Source organism: Protobothrops mucrosquamatus, unplaced genomic scaffold (assembly GCF_001527695.2).
Source record: "Protobothrops mucrosquamatus isolate PMUCROS unplaced genomic scaffold, P.Mucros_1.0 scaffold587, whole genome shotgun sequence".
Classification (NCBI taxonomy): domain Eukaryota; kingdom Metazoa; phylum Chordata; class Lepidosauria; order Squamata; family Viperidae; genus Protobothrops; species Protobothrops mucrosquamatus.
In genome coordinates this window covers 149,991-169,990 of record NW_015386887.1, presented here as the reverse complement: position 1 = coordinate 169,990, position 20,000 = coordinate 149,991, and the positions used below count along the sequence as shown (strand labels likewise).

Here is a 20,000-nt window from a genome sequence, read left to right as displayed (position 1 = left end):
CTATCTATCTATCTATCTATCTATCTATCTATCTATCTATCTAGTATCTCTTATCATCTCCCTCCCTCCTTCCCTCCATCTGTCTATTTTTCTATATCTCTCTCTGTCCTATTTTTCTATCTCTCTGTCTGTCTATCTATCTATCTATCTGTCTGTCTATCTCTGTCTATTTATCTATCTGTCTCTCTATCTCTATCTCTCTGTCTATCTCTGTCTTTCTGTCTATCTCTGTCTTTGTCTATCTCTCTGTCTTTCTGTCTATCTCTGTCTTTGTCTATCTCTCTGTCTGTCTGTCTATCTCTCTGTCTTTCTATCTATCTATCTATCTGTCTGTCTGTCTGTCTGTCTGTCTGTCTGTCTGTCTGTCTGTCTGTCTATCTATCTATCTATCTATCTATCTATCTATCTATCTATCTATCTATCCACCCACACACCCACACACCTATCCATCCATCCATCCATCCTATCCGTGGTCCGTTAACAGTTGTCTGCTCGCTCCCTGCTCACCTCCCGGGTCTCGTTGTCCTGGATGAGCATGTATAACGGGACGATGTGGCTGATCTCCAACAGCACGGGGCTGGGGCTCAGCTGCTCCTTGCCCGCCCGGCGGCAGAGATGGCAGGTCGACGGGCAGCGGCCCTTTTCTTCACAGTGGATCTGCACGCCGGAGATCAGCTGATCGTCGGAGAGCATCTGGGCGGTCAGCAGCCCGGAGAGGTAGGTGATGAACGGCATGGACTTCAGCTCTTTCTTGTTTCCAAGTTCTGTCGTTTCTGGTTGAGAAACAGAGCAGGGTTGGGATAAGAAAAGACAACGAGCCTTCGTGGTTCCGCGAAGGTTTTATGCATCAAATAAATGTACAGCTTAATAAGATGGACTAGAAGACCTCCGAGGCCCCTTCTGTGTATAAAAGGAAGTTCCCTTGTAATTTGACGCACGGATGCCGCATAAGTGCTCTCTTGCTCTGCCCAGGAAGTTGAAAGAGATGAATTGCAAGGTCCTTCCAAGCTCCCATCCTCTAATCCAGGGGTTCTCAACCTTGGCAACTTTAAGACTTGTGGACTTCAATTCCCAGAATTCCTCAGCCAGCAAAGCTGGCTGAGGAATTCTGGGAGTTGAAGTCCACAAGTCTTAAAGTTGCCAAGGTTGAGAACCCCTGCAAGTCTAATCTGCTCCATTATCATCTTCCCTAAGGGCCAATCAAGGATGACCTTTGACACCAACTTGGTTACATGTGTTCTGGACAGCTGGGCCTATTCTGGAACTCAAATTTAAGACCTCCCTTTTATTTCTAAGGCAAGTCTTTGCAGACCAGAATGCCCGTGTAAGTATAATTCACCCCAGAGGAGTTGAATTAAACCAGCTTCCATTTCTTTCAAGACAATCTGCCAGGGCAGAAAGGGCGGAAGAGGCCAAGAGAAAGGTACGTGGCACCACTTTGTAAGTCAAGGACCGGCCTGCCGTGGCCAAAGCTTGGCTCACTTCGCGAACCCCAATCTCGGGTTTCGAAGGGCAATTTCGCTGGTGTGTGAAAATGCTTGCTTCACAACTTGCCAACGAGAACAATTAACCAGTGGAACCACCCGCCTCCAGAAGCGGTGGATGCTCCAACCCTGGAAGTTTTTAAGAAGAGACTGGACAGCCGTTTGTCTGGAATGGTAGAGGATTTCCTGCCTGAGCAGTGGGTTGGACTAGATGACCTCCAAGGTCCCTTCTGACTTTATTATTATTATTATTCTTAACAACCTGCCTCCAGAAGCTGTGAATGCTCCAACACTGGAAGTTTTTAAGAAGAGACTGGACAGTCGTTTGTCTGGAATGGTAGAGGGTTTCCTGCCTGGGCAGGGGGCTGGACTAGATGACCTCCAAGGTCCCTTCCACCTTTATTATTACTATTATTATTATTATTATTATTATTATTATTATTATTATTATTATTATTATTATTATTATTATTATTATTATTATTATTATTATTATTATTATTATTATTAACCTGCAGGGAGGGTTAGGGTTAGGGTTAGAGAGTCAAGGCCATTCTGCCCAGTGTCTGGGTAGGTTTTGAAGATGCTTCCTCCGAACAATATTTTCAGAATCCAAATCAACCGCACAGCCAACCAGAGACGGCACTGACCCCAAACAAACCCACAAAAGCCCCTCTCCCCCCCCAAACCAGCAGTTCACCTCGCAATGACCTGACCTGGTGTAATCTCCCTATTCACGAGACCCATCACCAGGCTCTCTCTGATGACACTCCCGACCCATTGATAATTCCCACCCATGTAAGGGATGTAAGGGAAGAGAAAGGATTTGCAAAAAATAAATTAAAAAAATCATGACAAACAAGACTACTAATAAATAGCTCATGGAATGGAATGGAATAGAATGGAAAAGAACAGAATAAGAAAATATGGAATAGAATATAGAATACAGAATGCAGAATACAGAATATAGATTAGAATATAGAATAGAATAGAATAGAATATAAAATAGAATAGAATATGGAATAGAATAGAATATAAAATAGAATATGAAATAGAATAGAATATAGAACAGAATAGAATATAGAATAGAATAGAATGTGGAATATATAGAATATAGAATATAGAATATAGAATAGAATAAATATGGAATGGAATATAGAAAATAGAAAATAGAATAGAATAGAATAAATATGGAATGGAATATAGAAAATAGAATAGAACAGAATAAATATGGAATGAATATAGAAAATAGAAAATAGAAAATAGAAAATAGAATAGAATAGAATAGAATAGAATAGAATAGAATATGGAATAGAAAATAGAAAATAGAAAATAGAAAATACAATAGAATAGAATAGAACAGAAAATAGAATAGAATAGAATAGAATAGAATAGATATGGAATAGAAAATAGAAAATAGAAAATAGAAAATAGAAAATAGAAAATAGAAAATAGAATAGAATAGAATAGAATAGAATAGAATAGAATAAGAAAATATGGCATGGAATAGAATATAGAATAGAATATATAATATTTTGCTGCTTGAGTGTTTGCTGCTTGAGCAAGGGGGCTGGACTAGACAATCTCCAAGGTCCCTTCCAACTCTTGTTATTCTATATGCTGAATCAGAACTTGAATGCCAGCTGTTGGGAGTCAACAGTATAAAAAACAGACTCATTTACCCCGGCGGTTCGCTTGCCAAGCTTCCGGTTGGCCATAAACCAGGTTGAAGTCAACAGCAGGTGACTCTGATATTTTTCTATCTTGTAATTTGGCTTGGTGTTCTCATTCTTACCAACTAATAGCGTTTAGCAATTGGGCTAAATGATTTTTCAGTAGGCCAATGTGGATAATAACACACCCTGTTAAACGTGAAGGGACTTAAGCACAGATGCGGCATATAAAGTAGGGGAAAAACAACTTCTTCACCCCCTGAAACCTATGAAACACAAATTCTGTCCCTCTTTTCAGCGGGGGGAGAAAGGAAACCATTTTGTCGCGTCTTCAAGATGTTTTCGGTGGATGTATGCTGCCCTCCAGTGGATTCACTAAGCAACTGCGCCCGAAAGAGAAACACGGGAAAAGAAATTAAGACAGCCCAGCCAGAGCAATTTGCATTTTTTTTTTCTTTTTCCCCTTCATTCTTGCAGGATATCTCCCTTCACCCAGGCACGACCCCAAGGATAAAAAGATATTTTTATCCATGACCTCTGGGGAAATAGGAATCAAGCACGTATTGTGGCTAATCCGGGCCGTTGATATAGGTGTATTTACCTGCCTTGGTAAGATTACAAGGTAGGTAGGTAGGTAGGTAGGTAGGTAGGTAGGTAAGTAAGTAGATCATGCTGGCTGAGGAATTCTGGGAGTTGAAGTCCACAAGTCATAAAAGAGCCAAGTTTGAAGAGCCCTGTCTTAAATCTAACAAACAAAATGGAGGCTGGCTGAGGAATTCTGGGAATTGAAGTCCACAAGTCATAAAAGGGCCAAGTTTGAAGACCCCTAAGATAGATAGACAGACAGATTGAGATAGAGATAAATACAGATAAATAGAGATAGAGATAGAGATAAATAGAGACAGATATAGATAGATAGATAGATAGATAGATAGATAGATAGATAGATAGATAGATAGATAGATAGATAGACAGACAGAGAGAGAGAGAGAGAGAGAGAGAGAGAGAGAGAGAGAGAGAGAGAGAGAGAGAGAGAGAGAGAGAGAACCTTTATTATCTTTTTTTTTTTTACTGTGGGCACAATGGCACACATTAAAAATGAAATCCTGTTGCCTGCTCTCAAAAGTGTACCCATACACAACACACATATAAACATGCTATGTACAACACATTATATGCCTACACCCTTACATATAAATACATGTAAATATTAATCACTGTCCATCTTGAATACATACTTAGAATACATACTCTGTCCAGTTTTGGTCCCCACAACACAAAAAAAGATATTGAGATTTTAGAAAGAGTGCAGAGAAAAGGAACAAAGATGATCAGGGGGCTGGAGGCTAAAACATACGAACAACCAGTGGAACTGCTTGCCTCCAGAAGTTGTGGATGCTCCAACACTGGAGGCTTTTAAGAAGAGATTAGACAACCATTTGCCCAGAATGGCATAACATCTCCTACTTGAGCAGGGGTTGGACTAGAAGACCTCCAAGGTCCCTTCCAACTCTGTTATTCTGTGATAACATAGGGCATAATAGGGCATACTGATGTGCTTAATTTAATGGCTATGACTTCTTCAGTGAATGGATACTTGCTACTTATAGCTCAGAGTGTTATTTTTTTTTCCAGTTTGAACTTATAGGGGAGAGGATGCTACATTTACAAAGTATCCAGGCATTGTTTTATTTATTTCTGCATGGCCTCCTTTTCAAACTATATCTACAAGCTGTTTACAATAACAGCCAAAGGGAGAAAAAAAACCAAGAATCAGTTAAAATGAGGGATGAATGCATGCATTAAAACATTGTATCATTAAGCGATAAATAAACACCAGCCGGAAAATAGCTGTAGCAATAAAATGTAGCCATAAAAAGGTAATTTGTTAAGTGACATTGACATTAAAAGTAACACTAAGTAAAAGGCTTAGATAAATCAAATACATACATAGGGTGCTGACTAGCTGGATTGTGTCCAGTACCACCCTCCAATTTCTGTTTTGAGCTTTTTTTGAGCATGGAGAGGAGAAAAGAATTGCAACTAAATTCTTTGTTTTCATTGATTATCAATGTTAACTCTTAGCAGCTACACAGATGTTTAACTCTTGACTGCCCCCTCGTGGTCACCCCGGTGTTTTGCAGCTCAAGGTAGGGTCTATTGTTGCTGGAATTGGGTCTGTCTAGTTTAATGAAAAGAAGGACGAGGGTGACTTGATAGCAATCTTCCAATATCTATGGGGTTGCCCCAAAGATGAGGGGGTCAAGCTATTCTCCAAAGCAGGACAAGAAGCAACGGATGGAAACTCATCAAGGAGAGAAGCAACCTGGAACTAAGAAGAAATTTCCTGACAGTTAGAACAATTAACCAGCGGAACAGCTTGCCTCTGGAAGTTGTGGGTGCTTCATCACAGGAAGTTTTTAAGACAGCCACTTGTCTGAAATGGTGTCGGATTTCCTGCTTGAGCAGGGAATTGGACTAGAAGACCTCCAAGGTCCCTTCCAACTTCTATTCTATTCTATTCTATTCTATTCTATTCTATTCTATTCTATTCTATTCTATTCTACATTTCTCTATTCTATTCTATTCTATTCTATTCTATTCTTCATTCTTCTGTTCTATTCTATATTCTATTCTATTCTATTCTATTCTACATTTCTCTATTCTATTCTATTCTATTCTACATTTCTCTATTCTATTCTATTCTATTCTATTCTATTCTTCATTCTTCTGTTCTATTCTATATCTATTCTATTCTATTCTACATTTCTCTATTCTATTCTATTCTATTCTATTCTATTCTTCATTCTTCTGTTCTATTCTATATCTATTCTATTCTATTCTACATTTCTCTATTCTATTCTATTCTATTCTATTCCATAATCAAATTGGAGAGGGTTTTTTTTTTATTAAAAAAAGGCAAAAGAAAAGTAGGTAGGTAGACAGGTAGATATATAAACCTCCCACTGATCTACCGAAAGAGGAAATTCGAAAAACCGAGTCTCCTCTCCCCCAAAAGCGCCTTCTGCTTTTCTGTCCCTTCGTTCCCGCGAAATGAACTCAAGTCCGCGCGCGCAACGCCCTAAAAACGGATCTAAATCCGCTGATGCCCAAATCAATAAAACAAAAAGCGAAAGCGAATCCGCCGCTTTCTCCCGCCCGGTCACCTGGCCTCCACCAAGGACTCCGTCCCGGGGAGGCGAAAGTACCACAATTCCCATCATGCCTGGCGAGAGGCTACGTGGCCGGGAGGGGAGGGAACAGAGGGGGGGAGCAGGGGGGGGTGAGGCGGCGTCCCTTTTTGCGCAGGCGTGGAAGGACGGAAGAGAGTGGCTGGGGAGGGGGGGGGACACAAAAGATTGGTGCGGCTACGAGAGAGGAAAACCGGCAGGTAGGGAGGGGCTCCGCTTGGCTTGGGGGACAAATGGGGCAGGGGGCTGGGGGGGCAGCGGGAAGGAAGTGGGGGGTCTCGTGCAAGCCCCTCCAGCCCCGGCAACGTCTGCACCCCCCGCGATCGCCTCCTGGGGGGTCTGTTTTTTCCCACCCCCTCCCCAACGCCTTCTGATGCGCTCCAGAAATTCCTTGGCAAAGACGCACGGTCGTTGCAAGGTTTTTTTTTTCCCTCTCTCTCTCTTTCCCCCCCACCCCGTGCAAAACTTGGGAGCATGACGGAGGGGCTCCTTCGCCCCCTCCCCCGCGCCCCGAGGGACCTCTGATCTGGCAAAGCCCCCTCCCAGGCTGGCGAAGAGGGAGCGAGCCCCTCCTTGCCAGAACCGTCGGAGGGACAGCGAATGCGCTCCTGATGGGAGCCAAACGCAGCTCTGTCTCTCTCTCTCTCCCCCTCCCACACACACACATTCCCCCCCCCCGGAGCAAAAATATTTCAAGGAGGTCGGAGGATACAACGGACTCCCAGCGGCCCCCAGCCCTGCGATCTCTTGATAATGCAGAATCGACCCTCTCCCCTTGAAAGGGGCCTGGGTGGCTGAATTCCAGTATGCGTGACATGGTTTGGGACCAATGTCATTGCTCCTTACTGGACATACACAGAGATAGAGATAGAGATAGGTAGGTAGGTAGGTAGGTAGGTAGGTAGGTAGGTAGGTAGATAGATAGATAGATAGATAGATAGATAGATAGATAGATAGATAGATAGATAGATAGATAGATAGATAGATAGATCTAGAGAATATAGAGATAGATAAAGAGACAAAGAGATAAAGAGATATAGAAAGAGAATATAGATATAGAGGATGGATAGATAGATAGATAGATAGATAGATAGATAGACAGACAGACAGACAGACAGACAGACAGACAGAACTTCATCCTGCAAGGAGGAGAATCCCTTTTAATGAAGGCAGATCTTTTCTGGCAAGGGTCCCAGAAGCATCTGGGCTGTGGTTTGTCCAGGGTTGAAGATCTGCAGGCCTCTTCAGAACCTAGTACCCTTCAGAGCTCAGAAATCCGCTCAAGAGAGAATAATTAGCCTGGTATTGAGGAAAAAACCCTGAATTTTATCGTGTCGGTCAAAGTTCTTTCCGATAACAGAGAGTAATTGTAGCTCAAGGTTGACCTGTGGGGTTCCTTGGAGCTGGGTTGCCTCCTTGCAGACATCTCCTTGCCCAAGTAGGAAACATCATCAGTGCTAGAAGAGAGTGGGTTGGGTGGAATGGAACAGGAGGAGGAGGACTGTGGGGACCTGAGTGCTCTCTGAGCTGGGTGGTTTTCTTGCAGACGTTTCATTACCCAACTAGGGAACACCATCAGTGCTAGAAAGCAATGGGATTTGTGAAGAGGAAGAGGAGGAGGACTGTGGGGTCCTTGGTGTTCTCTGAGTTGGGTTGTTTTCTTGCAGACGTTTCATTACCCAACTAGGGAACATCATCAGTTCTAGAAGAGAGTAAAGTTTGCGCTCGCTCTCTCCCTCCCTTCTGGCACTGATGACGTTCCCTAGTTTGGGTAATGAAACGTCTGCAAGAAAACAACCAAGGACCCCTCAAAGCTCTTTCCAAACTAGGTTATCGCCCATCATCCTGGCTTCGTCCCTGTTGACCAAGCTACCTTGGAGGGTGGGGAACAGACCTCCCAACTTCACACAGGAGAGTTGAAGCATTGCTACACACAGCCCTTTTCAACCCACACCACACACGTTCAATAACGGTCTCAAGTCAATAAAATTTTAATTCCTTCCTGATATTCTTTCCGGGATTTGAGGCTGTGATATTTGGCTGCAGTGTGCAGGCACGTAGGGGAGACAATGACTTTACACAACGGTTGGCTCACACCCAAACCCTTGCAATTACATTTGGGGCATGCATCTTGGGTTGAGCAGGATAGGCCTCCGTGGTGCCTTAGAGCAGGGCTTTTCAACCAGTGGTACGGGTACCACCTGTGGTACATTGGCACCTGGCAGGTGGTACGCGACCATCCTAGAAAAGTGGTAGTGGGGGAGGGGAATGAGCTGAACCGGTGGCAGCACCGCACAAGTCTGAGTGAGAGATGGCTGGAGCTGCAGGGCTGTCAGGGCTCAGCGGAAGCGCCAGGATCAGCACCAGGCTCCAGCTAGAGCTCGGCGCTGATCCTGGTCCTTCTGCTGAGCCCTGAAGAAGCACCAATCAGCTGGAAAGCAGCACTGATCCTGGCGCTTCTGCTGAGCCCAGAAGAAGCGCAGATCAGCTGGAATGTTGCAGCATCTCCAGGGTCTTGTGATTTACATTCAGATGCTTGGCAACTGATTCATATTTATGACGGTCACAGTGTCCCAGGGTCATGTCAAGTGACCAAAACCTGCTGCAACCACCCAGCAGATGGGGGGGAATAAAAACCAAACACCCCCCACCCCACCCCTGCTGCCAATTCTCAACAGAAATGCTCACAATAAAAACCTCGGACAGGAGGAAGAGTGCCACCGGGTGGGCAGGCAGGTGTCTTGCTTGGCTGTGGCTTGGGGGGGGGGCACTTTTTTCAGTGCCGTTGTAACTTTGAACAGTCACTAAGTGAACTGTTGTAAGTCAAGGACTACCTGTACTTTATCAGGTTTTTGACACCTTGCTAGGCGACTGGTGGTACCCGGATGTTGCCATATCCTAAAAGTGGTACAATGGGTGAAAAGGTTGAAAAGCCCTGCCTTAGAGGAAGGGAAACCAGGGGTGGGTGGATGAAAAGGAAAGCAAAGATGCCTTGGGGGTGTACCCCCAAGCTTTTCTTTGAGAAAGGGAGTCAACGTTGAGTCTTCCAGAAGATGGATTTGGGGGAGACAAGAGAAATGGGCTGAAAACAGCTCATCATGGAAAGGCCACACAGAACACTGACGATGTTTCCTAGCTGGGTAACGAAACGTCTGCAAGAAAACGGCCAATCTCAGAGAGTGCCAAGCACTCCTCCTTTGAAACGTCAGCTACAAAATATTTTCTTTCATTTCTCTCTTCTCTCCCCCCCACCCCTCCCAAACAGATCTGGGGAATTGATGCAACCCATCTCACCTCGGCTCCACCGCTATGGCTGCTGCCCCTCAACTCAACTCGGATGCCCTCCGGGAAGTTTTGGAGTGCCCCATTTGCATGGAGTGCTTCACGGAAGACCACCTGCGGCCCAAGTTGCTTCACTGCGGGCACACGATCTGCAAACAGTGCTCGGAGAAACTCCTGGCCTGCAGCATCAACGGGATCCGTTGCCCCTTTTGCAGCAAAATCACCCGGATCACCAGCCTGGCTCAGCTGACCGACAACCTGACCGTCTTGAAGATCATCGACACGGCAGGGCTGACCGAGACGGTGGGCGTTCTCATGTGCAAAACCTGCGCACGGCGGTTGCCCAAGCACTTCTGTCGGAGCTGTGGCCTGGTGCTGTGTGAGCCTTGCAAAGAGTCGGACCATCTCCAGAAGCATCACAACGTGGTGGCCATCAAAGAAGCGGCCGAGGAGAAGAGGAGGGACTTTGGGGCCAGGCTGAGTCGCCTCCGAGAACTTATGGGGGACCTTCAGAAGAGGAAGGTGTCTCTGGAAGGGGTTTCGAAGGACCTGCAAGGCAGGTACAAAGCGGTGCTTCAAGAGTACGGCAAAGAAGAGCGCAAGGTCCAAGAAGAGTTGGCCAGGTCGCGGAAGTTCTTCACCAATTCCCTCTCCGAGGTGGAGAAGGTGAACAGCCAGACCATGGAGGAACAGGCTTACCTCCTCAACATTGCCGAGGTCCAGATTGTCTCGCGCTGCGATTACTTCCTGGCCAAAATAAAACAGGGAGACATCGCCCTTCTAGAGGAAGAGGGAGAGGAAGAAGAACCGGAACTGATGAACAGCCTTCCCAAGGAGCTGACTCTACAGGAGGTGGAGCTCCTCAAGGTTGGTCATATCGGACCCCTCCAGATAGGACAAGTGGTCAAAAAACCGCGGAGCATCAACGTCGAGGAGTCGTTGATGGAGACAACGGCGGAAGCATCAGGGTCATTCAGAGAAGCAGAAGAGGTCCATCCATTGTCCCCTTGCTCTTCGCCTGCAAAGCCAAGGATGTCCGAGGCGGCCTCCAGCATCCAACAGTGCCACTTTCTCAAGAAAATGGGCTCCAAGGGCAACACACCGGGCACCTTCAACCTGCCAGTCAGCCTGCACGTCACACCGCAGGGAGAGGTCCTCGTGGCGGACCGGGGCAACTTCCGGATCCAAGTCTTCACTCGCAAGGGTTTTTTGAAGGAGATTCGGCGTAGCCCCAGCGGCATAGACAGTTTTGTGCTCAGCTTCCTCGGAGCCGATCTTCCCAACCTGACACCCTTGTCGGTCACCATGAACTGCCACGGGCTGATCGGGGTGACCGACAGCTACGACAACTCGATGAAAGTGTACACCATGGACGGACACTGCGTGGTGTGCCACCGAAGCCAGCTGAGCAAGCCCTGGGGCATCACCGCCCTGCCCTCCGGGCAGTTTGTGGTGACCGACGTGGAAGGAGGCAAGTTGTGGTGCTTCACGGTGGACCGGGGTGTCGGGGTAGTGAAGTACAGCTGCCTCTGCAGCGCGGTGCGTCCTAAATTTGTCACCTGCGACGCCGAAGGGACCATCTACTTCACCCAGGGGCTGGGTCTGAATCTGGAGAACCGCCAACACGAGCATCACCTGGAGGGCGGCTTTTCCATCGGCTCCGTCGGTCCAGATGGACAGCTGGGCCGACAAATCAGTCACTTTTTCTCCGAGAACGAAGACTTCCGCTGCATCGCCGGCATGTGCGTGGATTCCCGCGGGGATCTGATTGTGGCTGACAGCAGCCGGAAAGAAATCTTACATTTCCCCAAAGGTGGGGGCCACAATATCCTCATTCGGGAAGGTCTCACCTGCCCGGTTGGCATAGCCGTCACCCCGAAAGGCCAATTGTTGGTCCTGGACTGTTGGGACCATTGCATTAAGATTTATAGTTACCACTTGCGAAGGTACTCCACACCTTAAAGATGGAAAAATGACAACACACCCACATCTCTTTGTTCCTTCACCCCCTCTCCCATATCAATTCTTCCAAGGTCTGCTGACCGACAGCAGTGCCAACGGTCTGTGCCATAAATGTTGAACGGGGATGATTTTTAGCGTGTGTGTGTTAGAACAAAGACTGCATGTTTCTGTTTGCAAGCGTAGAGTGTGTTTGTTTTTTTTCTTTTTAAAACACACACACACACACACACACACACACACACACACACCAGAATTAACGACAGAAGCCTGTTGGCAAGGAAGACAAGTATTTGTCCAAACACAGCTTTTTAACTTAACGCAATCTTGCGGTGAAATCAACCGGCTGACGAAAAACAGATCCCCTTTTTGACGTAGAAATTGAGCCAGCTGCACACTCAGCTTAAGAAGACCCTGGATGGATTCAGAGGGTTACTCTCCACCTTTTCCAGGCCAGACCCTCACAAGCTAGTCATTTTTTTTTGTGTGTGTGAACTGTTTCTCCCCCCCCTCCCCAATTCTGCTATTATAAATTGATCAACCTTTGTCCTCATGTTCCCAAATCCTCGTTTTCGGCTCTTCTCCATTCATGTGTGCACGTGCTAAATGACTGGGCTGTTTTTCTTTTTAATCCCACTAACCCTGGCCAGTTCTTTCTCTCTCCCTCCCCCCCCCCACTCTTGGCACCTTTGACAAAACGGACAATCCTATAACGCCAACTCAGTCCTGTAAAGCCAACTCACGATCTGCACAATTTCGAATTAGCTCTCCCTTTAAAAGAAACGTCTAGCTGTTGTTTTTAAGGCCCGAACCGTTTTTTATGTCTGTTGTCTGGGGCCTCTGATGTGAAGTAGGGTCTTGTTTGGTTTGAAAACAAAAGAAAACTGGAAACAAAAGAATCTGTAACAAAGAACGTTTGTTTAGGAGGTTTTTTTTTCTTTGCAATTCGTTACTTACTCGGCTCTATCTTCCGGCTGGGGAAGGGGAACGCTGTTTGGGAAAAATCACATTTCTAGTTGACAGTTTCCCAAGCGCGGGAGAAATGGGTGTAAACAGGATGGGATGTGACAAATGATACGTTTAATCCTGCAATTCCATGCCGCTGCCCCGGCTGATGAATTTTCACTTCAGGCAAACTCTGTGTGTTCTACATTTAGGCAAGAAAAACCAAATGTACAGGTATAGTATAGGGGGTACCTTGCTCAATAGTAGTAACTGTGAGAGGGATCTCAGAGTCCTAGTGGACAATCCGTTAAACATGAGCCAGCCCTGTGCTGCAGCTGCCAAAAAGGCCAACACAGTGCTGGGCTGCATTAACAGAGGGACAGAATCAAGATCACGTGAAGTCTTAATACCACTTTACAATGCCTTGGTAAGGCCACACTTGGAATACTGCATCCAGTTTTGGTCATCACGATGTAAAAAAGATGCTGAGACTCTATAAAGAGTGCAGAGAAGAGCAACAAAGATGATCAGGGGACTGGAGGCTAAAACATACAAGGAACGGTTGCTGGAATTGGGTATGTCTAGTTTAACGAAGAGAAGGACGAGGGGGGACATGATAGCAGTCTTCCAGTATCTCAGGGGCTGCCCCAAAGAAGAGGGAGTCAAGCTCTTCTCCAAAGCACTTTCTGAAGGCAGGACAAGAAGCAATGGATGGAAACTAATCAAGGAGAGAAGCAACCTGGAACTGAGGAGAAACTTCCTGACAGTTAGAACAGTTAACCAGTGGAACAACCTGCCTCCAGAAGCTGTGAATGCTCCAACACTGGAAGTTTTTAAGAAGAGACTGGACAGCCATCTGTCCGAAATATGGTGTAGGGTTTCCTGCCTGCCTGAACAGGGGGTTGGACTAGATGACCTCCAAGGTCCCTTCCAACTTTATTGTTGTTGTTGTTGTGGTATTAAGTCAGATCTCTCTGCCAAGGAGACTCAATTCCTTGATCCAGCAAGATGCCAGAGGCCCTGTCCTCCTGCTAGGTTTTTATTTAAGGCAACACACTGGTTGGGGTGGGTATTATCGGCTAAAAAGCACACCTCATAGGCTGGAGGATGTGTGCAACCACATTTAGGTGACCCAAAGGTGTTTTTTCAGGAGGCAACTGGACTTTCTTGTTTTTTCTTTGAAGATGTTTCGCTTCTCGTCCAAGAAGCTTCTTCAGCTCTGACTGGATGGTGAAGAATGGAAGGATTTATACTCCTTGCAGATAGCTGGTCATTTGCCTTCTTTTAGAGAGTTGTCGAGGCCACTTGGAGGTTTATCTGTGTCCTCAGGGTCCCCTGAGTAGTGTGAATGTGTGTGGAGCCTTCTTGGCTGCAGGATGTTTTCTGCCCTGGGTCCCTTCACCGTTGAAGCGGGCGCAGGCTGTTGGGGATGAGTCTGTGTTGTCTGCATCTCAAACTGAAGCGCACATGGTTCCTGTAGTCTCGTACTTCGATTTGAGACACAGACAACAGACTCATCCCCAACAGCCTGCACCTGTCTTCAACAGTGAAGGGCAGAAAACATCCTGCAGCCAAGAAGGCTCTACACCCATTTGCCAAGTGGCCTTAACAACTCTATAAAAGAAGGCAAATGGCGAGCTGTCTGCAAGGAGTATAAATCCTTCCATTCCCCACCATCCAGTCAGAGCTGAAGAAGCTTCTGGGTTGAGAAGCAAAAGGTCTTCAAAGGAAAACAAGAAAGTCCAGTTGCCTCCTGAAAAAAACACCTTTGGGACAACCTTCACCTGGATGACTGAGAATCTCCATAGACTCACAGCTGGGTGACTTAGCACAGCTGGGGTCTGGGGCCCATCTGGGAGAGAGATGCCCTCCCATATGGCTGGAATGCTTCAGACGGGATGCACTCCTGCTTGTTACGTGCAAAGAGAAGAGAATTGCCAGAAATGAACGGTTGATTTTTGGGCTGGACTTTCCAGATGTTCAACTGGGAAGAAAGATGATGTTTTGGTGATGGGACGGTTGAGTTGACTAGCAGATGGCCCGTCTAGCATTTTCACTAAGTCACAACCCTGGAATTAAGGAGAAAGTTCCTAACAGGACAATTAACCAGTGGAACAGAAGTTGCCTTCAGAAGTTGTGGGTGCATCATCACTGGAGGTTTGTAAGAAAAGACTGGACAGCCACCTGTCTGAAATGGTCTAGGGTCTCCTGCCTGAGCAGGGGGTTGGACTAGAAGACCTCCAAGGTCCCTTCCAGCTCTATTCTGATTGATTGATTGATTGATTGATTGATTGATTGAAATGGTCTAGGGTCTCCTGCTTCAGCAGGGGGTTGGACTAGAAGACCTCCAAGGTCCCTTCCAGCTCTATTCCATATTATTCTAAGTTCAAAGGAAAAAGGGATGTCTCCATCCCTGTATTTGTCACATCAGCTGCGGTGGGGGGGGGGATGAATGAAACAGATCAACTCATGGGGACTTTTGAGGGTGGCGAGACAAAAACGGCAACGATCAAGTTTTCCGGTCGCCTCAAGGATGAGCGTGGGGTATATTCTGCATTAATTTTGCCAATTGGAAAGGGGGAAAAGCACCCTTGCACTTCGGATACCACAGAAATAGAGACAAGGGATCAAAATGCAAAATACTTGCTCCATCATGGGAGGCTTTTAAGAAGAGAACGGACAGCTATTTGTCTGGAATGTTATAAGGGTCTAGCAGGAAAGATGTTCCTATCCAGATCTGCCTCGTGCACCATTCTGGGTTTCCTTTTTTTGGAAAGCCGCAGATTCATTTAAGGGGATTTGAAAGCCTCCCCGTTCTGCTGGTGGAATACTTCAGCTGCCATTTTGCCAGCCATATTGTCGCACTCCGAAGCGATCTCTCCGCCATCTGTTTCCCGCTCAAAATGTGTGCACACACACCTACCACACGGGGACCCAGTCTTTTAGCGTCCTCTTCAACCATTTGCATTTATAAGTCTTTGTTTTCTCTTGCACACACACATACACCCACTTCTGCAAAGCAAAAAGGAGAAGGGGGTCCCGCTCTAATTCAGGGGTCCCCAAATTCTCCTCTGGATGCCAGCCAGCCAGCCAAGCTGATATTCTGGGCCAGGGTAGGCATCCCGGTGCCCACAAAAAGATTTTGACTTCCCATCCTGCGAAGCCTCCCAAGGGCCACGGTTTTGCTCTAAGCTTGACGCAACAAAGCAACTTCGCACCAGAGATGGCTGAGAATTGACGTTTTTCCCCTTTTCCCCACCATATGTTTTCTCCGAACATCCTCGCCTTCCTCCTTTTGAAGTCTTCCCGGTTTCACCTCCTAGCAAACTGACAGCACTTAACATCCCTGTTTGCTCCTTCTGTGAATTATTAACCATATGGTGAACAATTTGTCGCCTGCCCAAAATCCGTGTCTCGGGAACGGCAGATGCCTTTGGTTCCCGCATGCACCTCGGTGTGCGTTTTTTGGATTTGTTTAAAAAAACAACAACACCAAAACGCTGCTGCACGCGACAGAATTTGAACGCAACTTGAAAGAAAGTTCTTGAATTATTCAACTTCAGTCACCATCCTTGCTTTTTTTCCTGTTCTTTAAAAAGGGAGACAGGGAGGAGAAGGGAGGGAGGGAAGAAGGAAGGAAGAAAGGAAGGGAGGGAGGGAGGGAGGAAGAAAGGAAGGAGGGAGGGAGGAAGGGAGGGAGAGGAGACGGAAGTATTCTGAGGGAGGAAAAAAGGGGGAGAGAGGAAGGAACAGAAGGGAAGAGGAAGGAGGAAGGAAAGGAAAGAAGGAAGGAAGGAATTCTATTATTAAGAGATAGCCTTTGGAGCATTTCGCCTCAAGATTAATGTAAATCTTACCCTGTAGCTGTATTCAATGCACAAAGGTCTCTCTCTCTCTCTCTCTCTCTCTCTCTCTCTCTCTCTCTCTCTCTCTCTCTCTCTCTCTCTCTCTGTGTGTGTGTGTGTGTGTGTGTGTGTGTGTGTGTGTGGGCAGGCCCTTTTGTTTCCAAAACAAAACCCCTGAGCGGACTCATTCCACCAAGCTGGATTGTATGCTAAGCTGAGCAAATGCCATGCATGATTCAAACCGCCGCCTGCCTCCTTTCCCAACCTCACCTTGTCTCCCGGTTTAGATATTTATTCCTGGAAATTATGCAGCAAAGATGATTAATTGCCTAGGAGGACGGTGCCGAGCCTCCTTCGGTGTTTTTTTTTTTTCCATGCTTGGGAGGGAGGGAGGTTTGCTGTTGGAGAAACTGGCCATTCATCTTTGCTTAAGACCCACAACAAACGGAGAGAGAGAGACAGAGACAGAGAGAGAGGGAGAGAGAGAGAGAAAGAGAGGGAGAGAGAGAAAGAGAGAGAGAGAGCAGGGCGGGAGGGAGAGAAGGAGGAGAGAAAGGGAGGGAGAGAAGAGAGGGAGAGAGAAAGAGGAGAGGGAAGGAGAGAGAGGGAGGGAGAGAGAGAGAAAGTGAGAGAGGGAAGGGGAGAGAGAGAGAAAGAAAGAGAGAGCTAGGAATATTTTGCTGCCAGAAAACCGAATCAAATAAAAATTGCCACTCCTGGGTGTGTATGCAGGGGAGGAAGGGTTGAAAAATGTTAACAAATGTGACACACACACACACACACACACAAACACAAACACACAGAGTTTGCAAACAGGCTGCGCTTGCGTTTTCTCTGGGCTGCAAGCAAGAGACACTTCCTGAATCGGTGCGCTTCGAAATGCAAAAATTCTGCAACAGTTGGAGACTGTTCCTGGAGAAGAGAGATTGTTGGGACAATTCAGTGAGTCCTCGACTTACGGGCACAAACTGAGCCCAGGGTTTCTGTCGCTAAGCGAGGGGTGGTTTGCTAAGCGGGTTTTAACGGCTTTTCTCGCCACCGTTGTTCAGCCAATCGCCGCATCTCTTCAGTTAGAAATCCAGTTGTTAAATGAATCTGGCTTTGCGTGCCAGATGTGGAGGATCACGCGATTCCCCAGCGGAGGCTGCAACCGTCCTGAGTGCAGGTCAGTTGCCAAGCCTTCCGATTTTGACCAAGGGACGCCGCAGCGGCTCTAAAGCGTGAAAAGTGGCCACGATTCCCTTCGTCGGGTGCCGTCGTAACTTTGAGCGGTCGCTAAAAGAGCCGAGGACTGCCTGAAATCTCATTTGCAGAAGGATTGGGGGAAAAAAAGTAGCCTGATATCGCCATGTCAGAAGGAAAAGCAAAATGGGTGGACAATTCTAGGAAAGGCTGATTCTTGTCTGTCACTGGAAGGGGGTGTGTGATGGTGGAAAGTGGGGATTTGATATCTTTTTTGTTAAACAGAAGAGTTTTAAACCAATCTTGGAAAGCCGTCTGCCAGGGAGGAAGGGAGTGGGTGCTACAATAGAGATAATCAAACGGATTCCCCTAGCAGTTTGAACACTCTTCCGGGGTTCGAGCAGGATGTGGGGAGAGGAAAAGAGAGAGGGTCTTGCATGAGAGGAGAGCGAGGAGATGCGGATGGGCTACGAAGCCAGCTCGACAAGGGAAGTCGTGGTGAATAAATCTTAATTAACTAAAACTGGGGGGAGTGTGTGACTTCACAACTAATCAGGCAATTTGAGCAATTCAAAATAATCCGGATCTGGTGGCGTCGTTCTGGGGCAATAATAGGAAAATAGACAGTTTGGGAAGCACAGCGATGTCTTCCTTCCTTCCTTCCTTCCTTCCTTCCTTCCTTCCTTCCTTCCTTCCTTCCTTCCTTCTTGTTCAAGGGCACCTCAAGATTATAGAGGTTGTTAAGACTTTTTTCCTTCCTTCCTTCCTTCCTTCCTTCCTTCCTTCCTTCCTTCCTTCCTTCCTTCCTTCCTTCCTTCCTTCCTTCCTTCCTTCCTTCCTTCCTTCTTGTTCAAGGGCACCTCAAGATTATAGAGGTTGTTAAGACTTTTTCCTTCCTTCCTTCTTGTTCAAGGGCACCTCAAGATTATAGAGGTTGTTAGACTTTTTTCCTTCCTTCCTTCCTTCCTTCCTTCCTTCCTTCCTTCCTTCCTTCCTTCCTTCCTTCCTTCCTTCTTGTTCAAGGGCATCTCAAGATTATAGAGGTTGTTAGACTTCCTTCCTTCCTTCCTTCCTTCCTTCCTTCCTTCCTTCCTTCCTTCCTTCCNGCTTTTTTCCTTCCTTCCTTCCTTCCTTCCTTCCTTCCTTCCTTCCTTCCTTCCTTCCTTCCTTCCTTCCTTCTTGTTCAAGGGCATCTCAAGATTATAGAGGTTGTTAGACTTCCTTCCTTCCTTCCTTCCTTCCTTCCTTCCTTCCTTCCTTCCTTCCTTCCTTCCTTCCTTCCTTCCCTCCCTTTATTCCAACCTTCCTTCCTTCCTTCCTCCCTCCCTCCCTTTATTCCAACCTTCCTCCCTTCCTTCCCTCCCTCCCTCTTTCTCTCTCAACTGGCAACAGCAGACCTGAGAACTTCCAGAATTTTATCCTAATGGCATAGCCTGAAACCCCCAAAGTTTATTGCCCACTTTAATGATGTGCCGGGTTATTTATGACATTGCACAATGCCTCTGCGGGTGAATTAATACACCTCTTTAAAGACCATCATTGTCACAAGTGATAAAAACGGAACTATTGCCAGACAGCTCAATTATGCCACATTTATTTAAAAAAAAAAAAACTCTGCCCAAGTCACCCTGGGCAATTTTGAGGGGGCTAGAAAGCACGTCAGGCAGAGAAAGGGAGACAGCACCGAGGGGCCCGCGGGCGAATATGAGTTGTGTGGATGGAGTTGTGAGAGAGGAAAAGAGTTGTGGAGAGAAAAAGAGAGAGGGCGAGTCTTCTCGGGGTCTTCAGCTCTTGGAGAAGGCCTTGAATTAAAGAAACCAAAAAAGATGCCAATGGTTGCTCAACAAGGGAAGCCATGTTGCATAAATCTTAATTAACTAAAACCCGGAGGGGAATGTGACTTCACAACTAACCAGGCAATTTGAGCCATTCAAAATAATCACGATCCGGTGGCATCATTCTGGGGCAATAATAGGAAAATAGACAGTTTGGGAAGCAAAGTAACACACACACACACACACATACAAAACTTTGTGCACTGAGTACAGCTGCAGGGTAATATTTACATTAATCTCAAGGCGAAGTGATCCAGAAACTCTTAATAGTAGAATTCCTTTCTTTCTTTCTTTCTTTCTTTCTTTCTTTCTTTCTTTCTTTCTTTCTTTCTTTCTTTCTTTCTTTCTTTCTTTCTTTCTTTCTTTCTTTCTTTCTCTTTTTCCTTCCTTCTTTCTTTCTTTCTTTCTTTGTTTCTTTCTTTCTTTCTTTCTTTCTTTTTCCTTCCTTCCGTCCTCTTCCTCTTCCCCTTTCTTTCCTTCCTTCCTTCCACCTCATTCCTTCCTTCTTTCCTTCCCACCCTCCTTCCCTCCCCTCCCTTCCTTTATTCCAATCCTTCTCCCTCCTTCTTTCTTCCCTTCTTTTATTTCAACCCTCCTTCCTTCC

The 20,000-nt window shown here is 46.3% G+C and overlaps 2 protein-coding genes across 2 annotated transcripts in view; one reads left to right on the top strand and one right to left on the bottom strand.

The window, feature by feature from the left end:
- The window catches only part of ASTN2 (astrotactin 2), a 208,859-nt gene that overhangs the window by 51,147 nt on the left and 137,712 nt on the right, over positions 1–20,000 (bottom strand). The window contains exons 15-17 of the mRNA XM_015817424.2: positions 11,566–11,587; positions 10,740–11,404; positions 508–773 (exon numbers count right to left, since the gene is read on the bottom strand). Of these exons, the coding sequence (XP_015672910.2) occupies positions 508–773; positions 10,740–11,404; positions 11,566–11,587 (953 nt within the window). The remainder of the gene's footprint in view (positions 1–507; positions 774–10,739; positions 11,405–11,565; positions 11,588–20,000) is intronic.
- On the top strand, positions 9,658–11,601 carry TRIM32 (tripartite motif containing 32). The gene has a single exon (XM_015817423.2). The coding sequence runs from the start codon at positions 9,658–9,660 to the stop codon at positions 11,590–11,592; it is 1,935 nt and encodes a 644-aa protein (XP_015672909.1). The 3' UTR covers positions 11,593–11,601.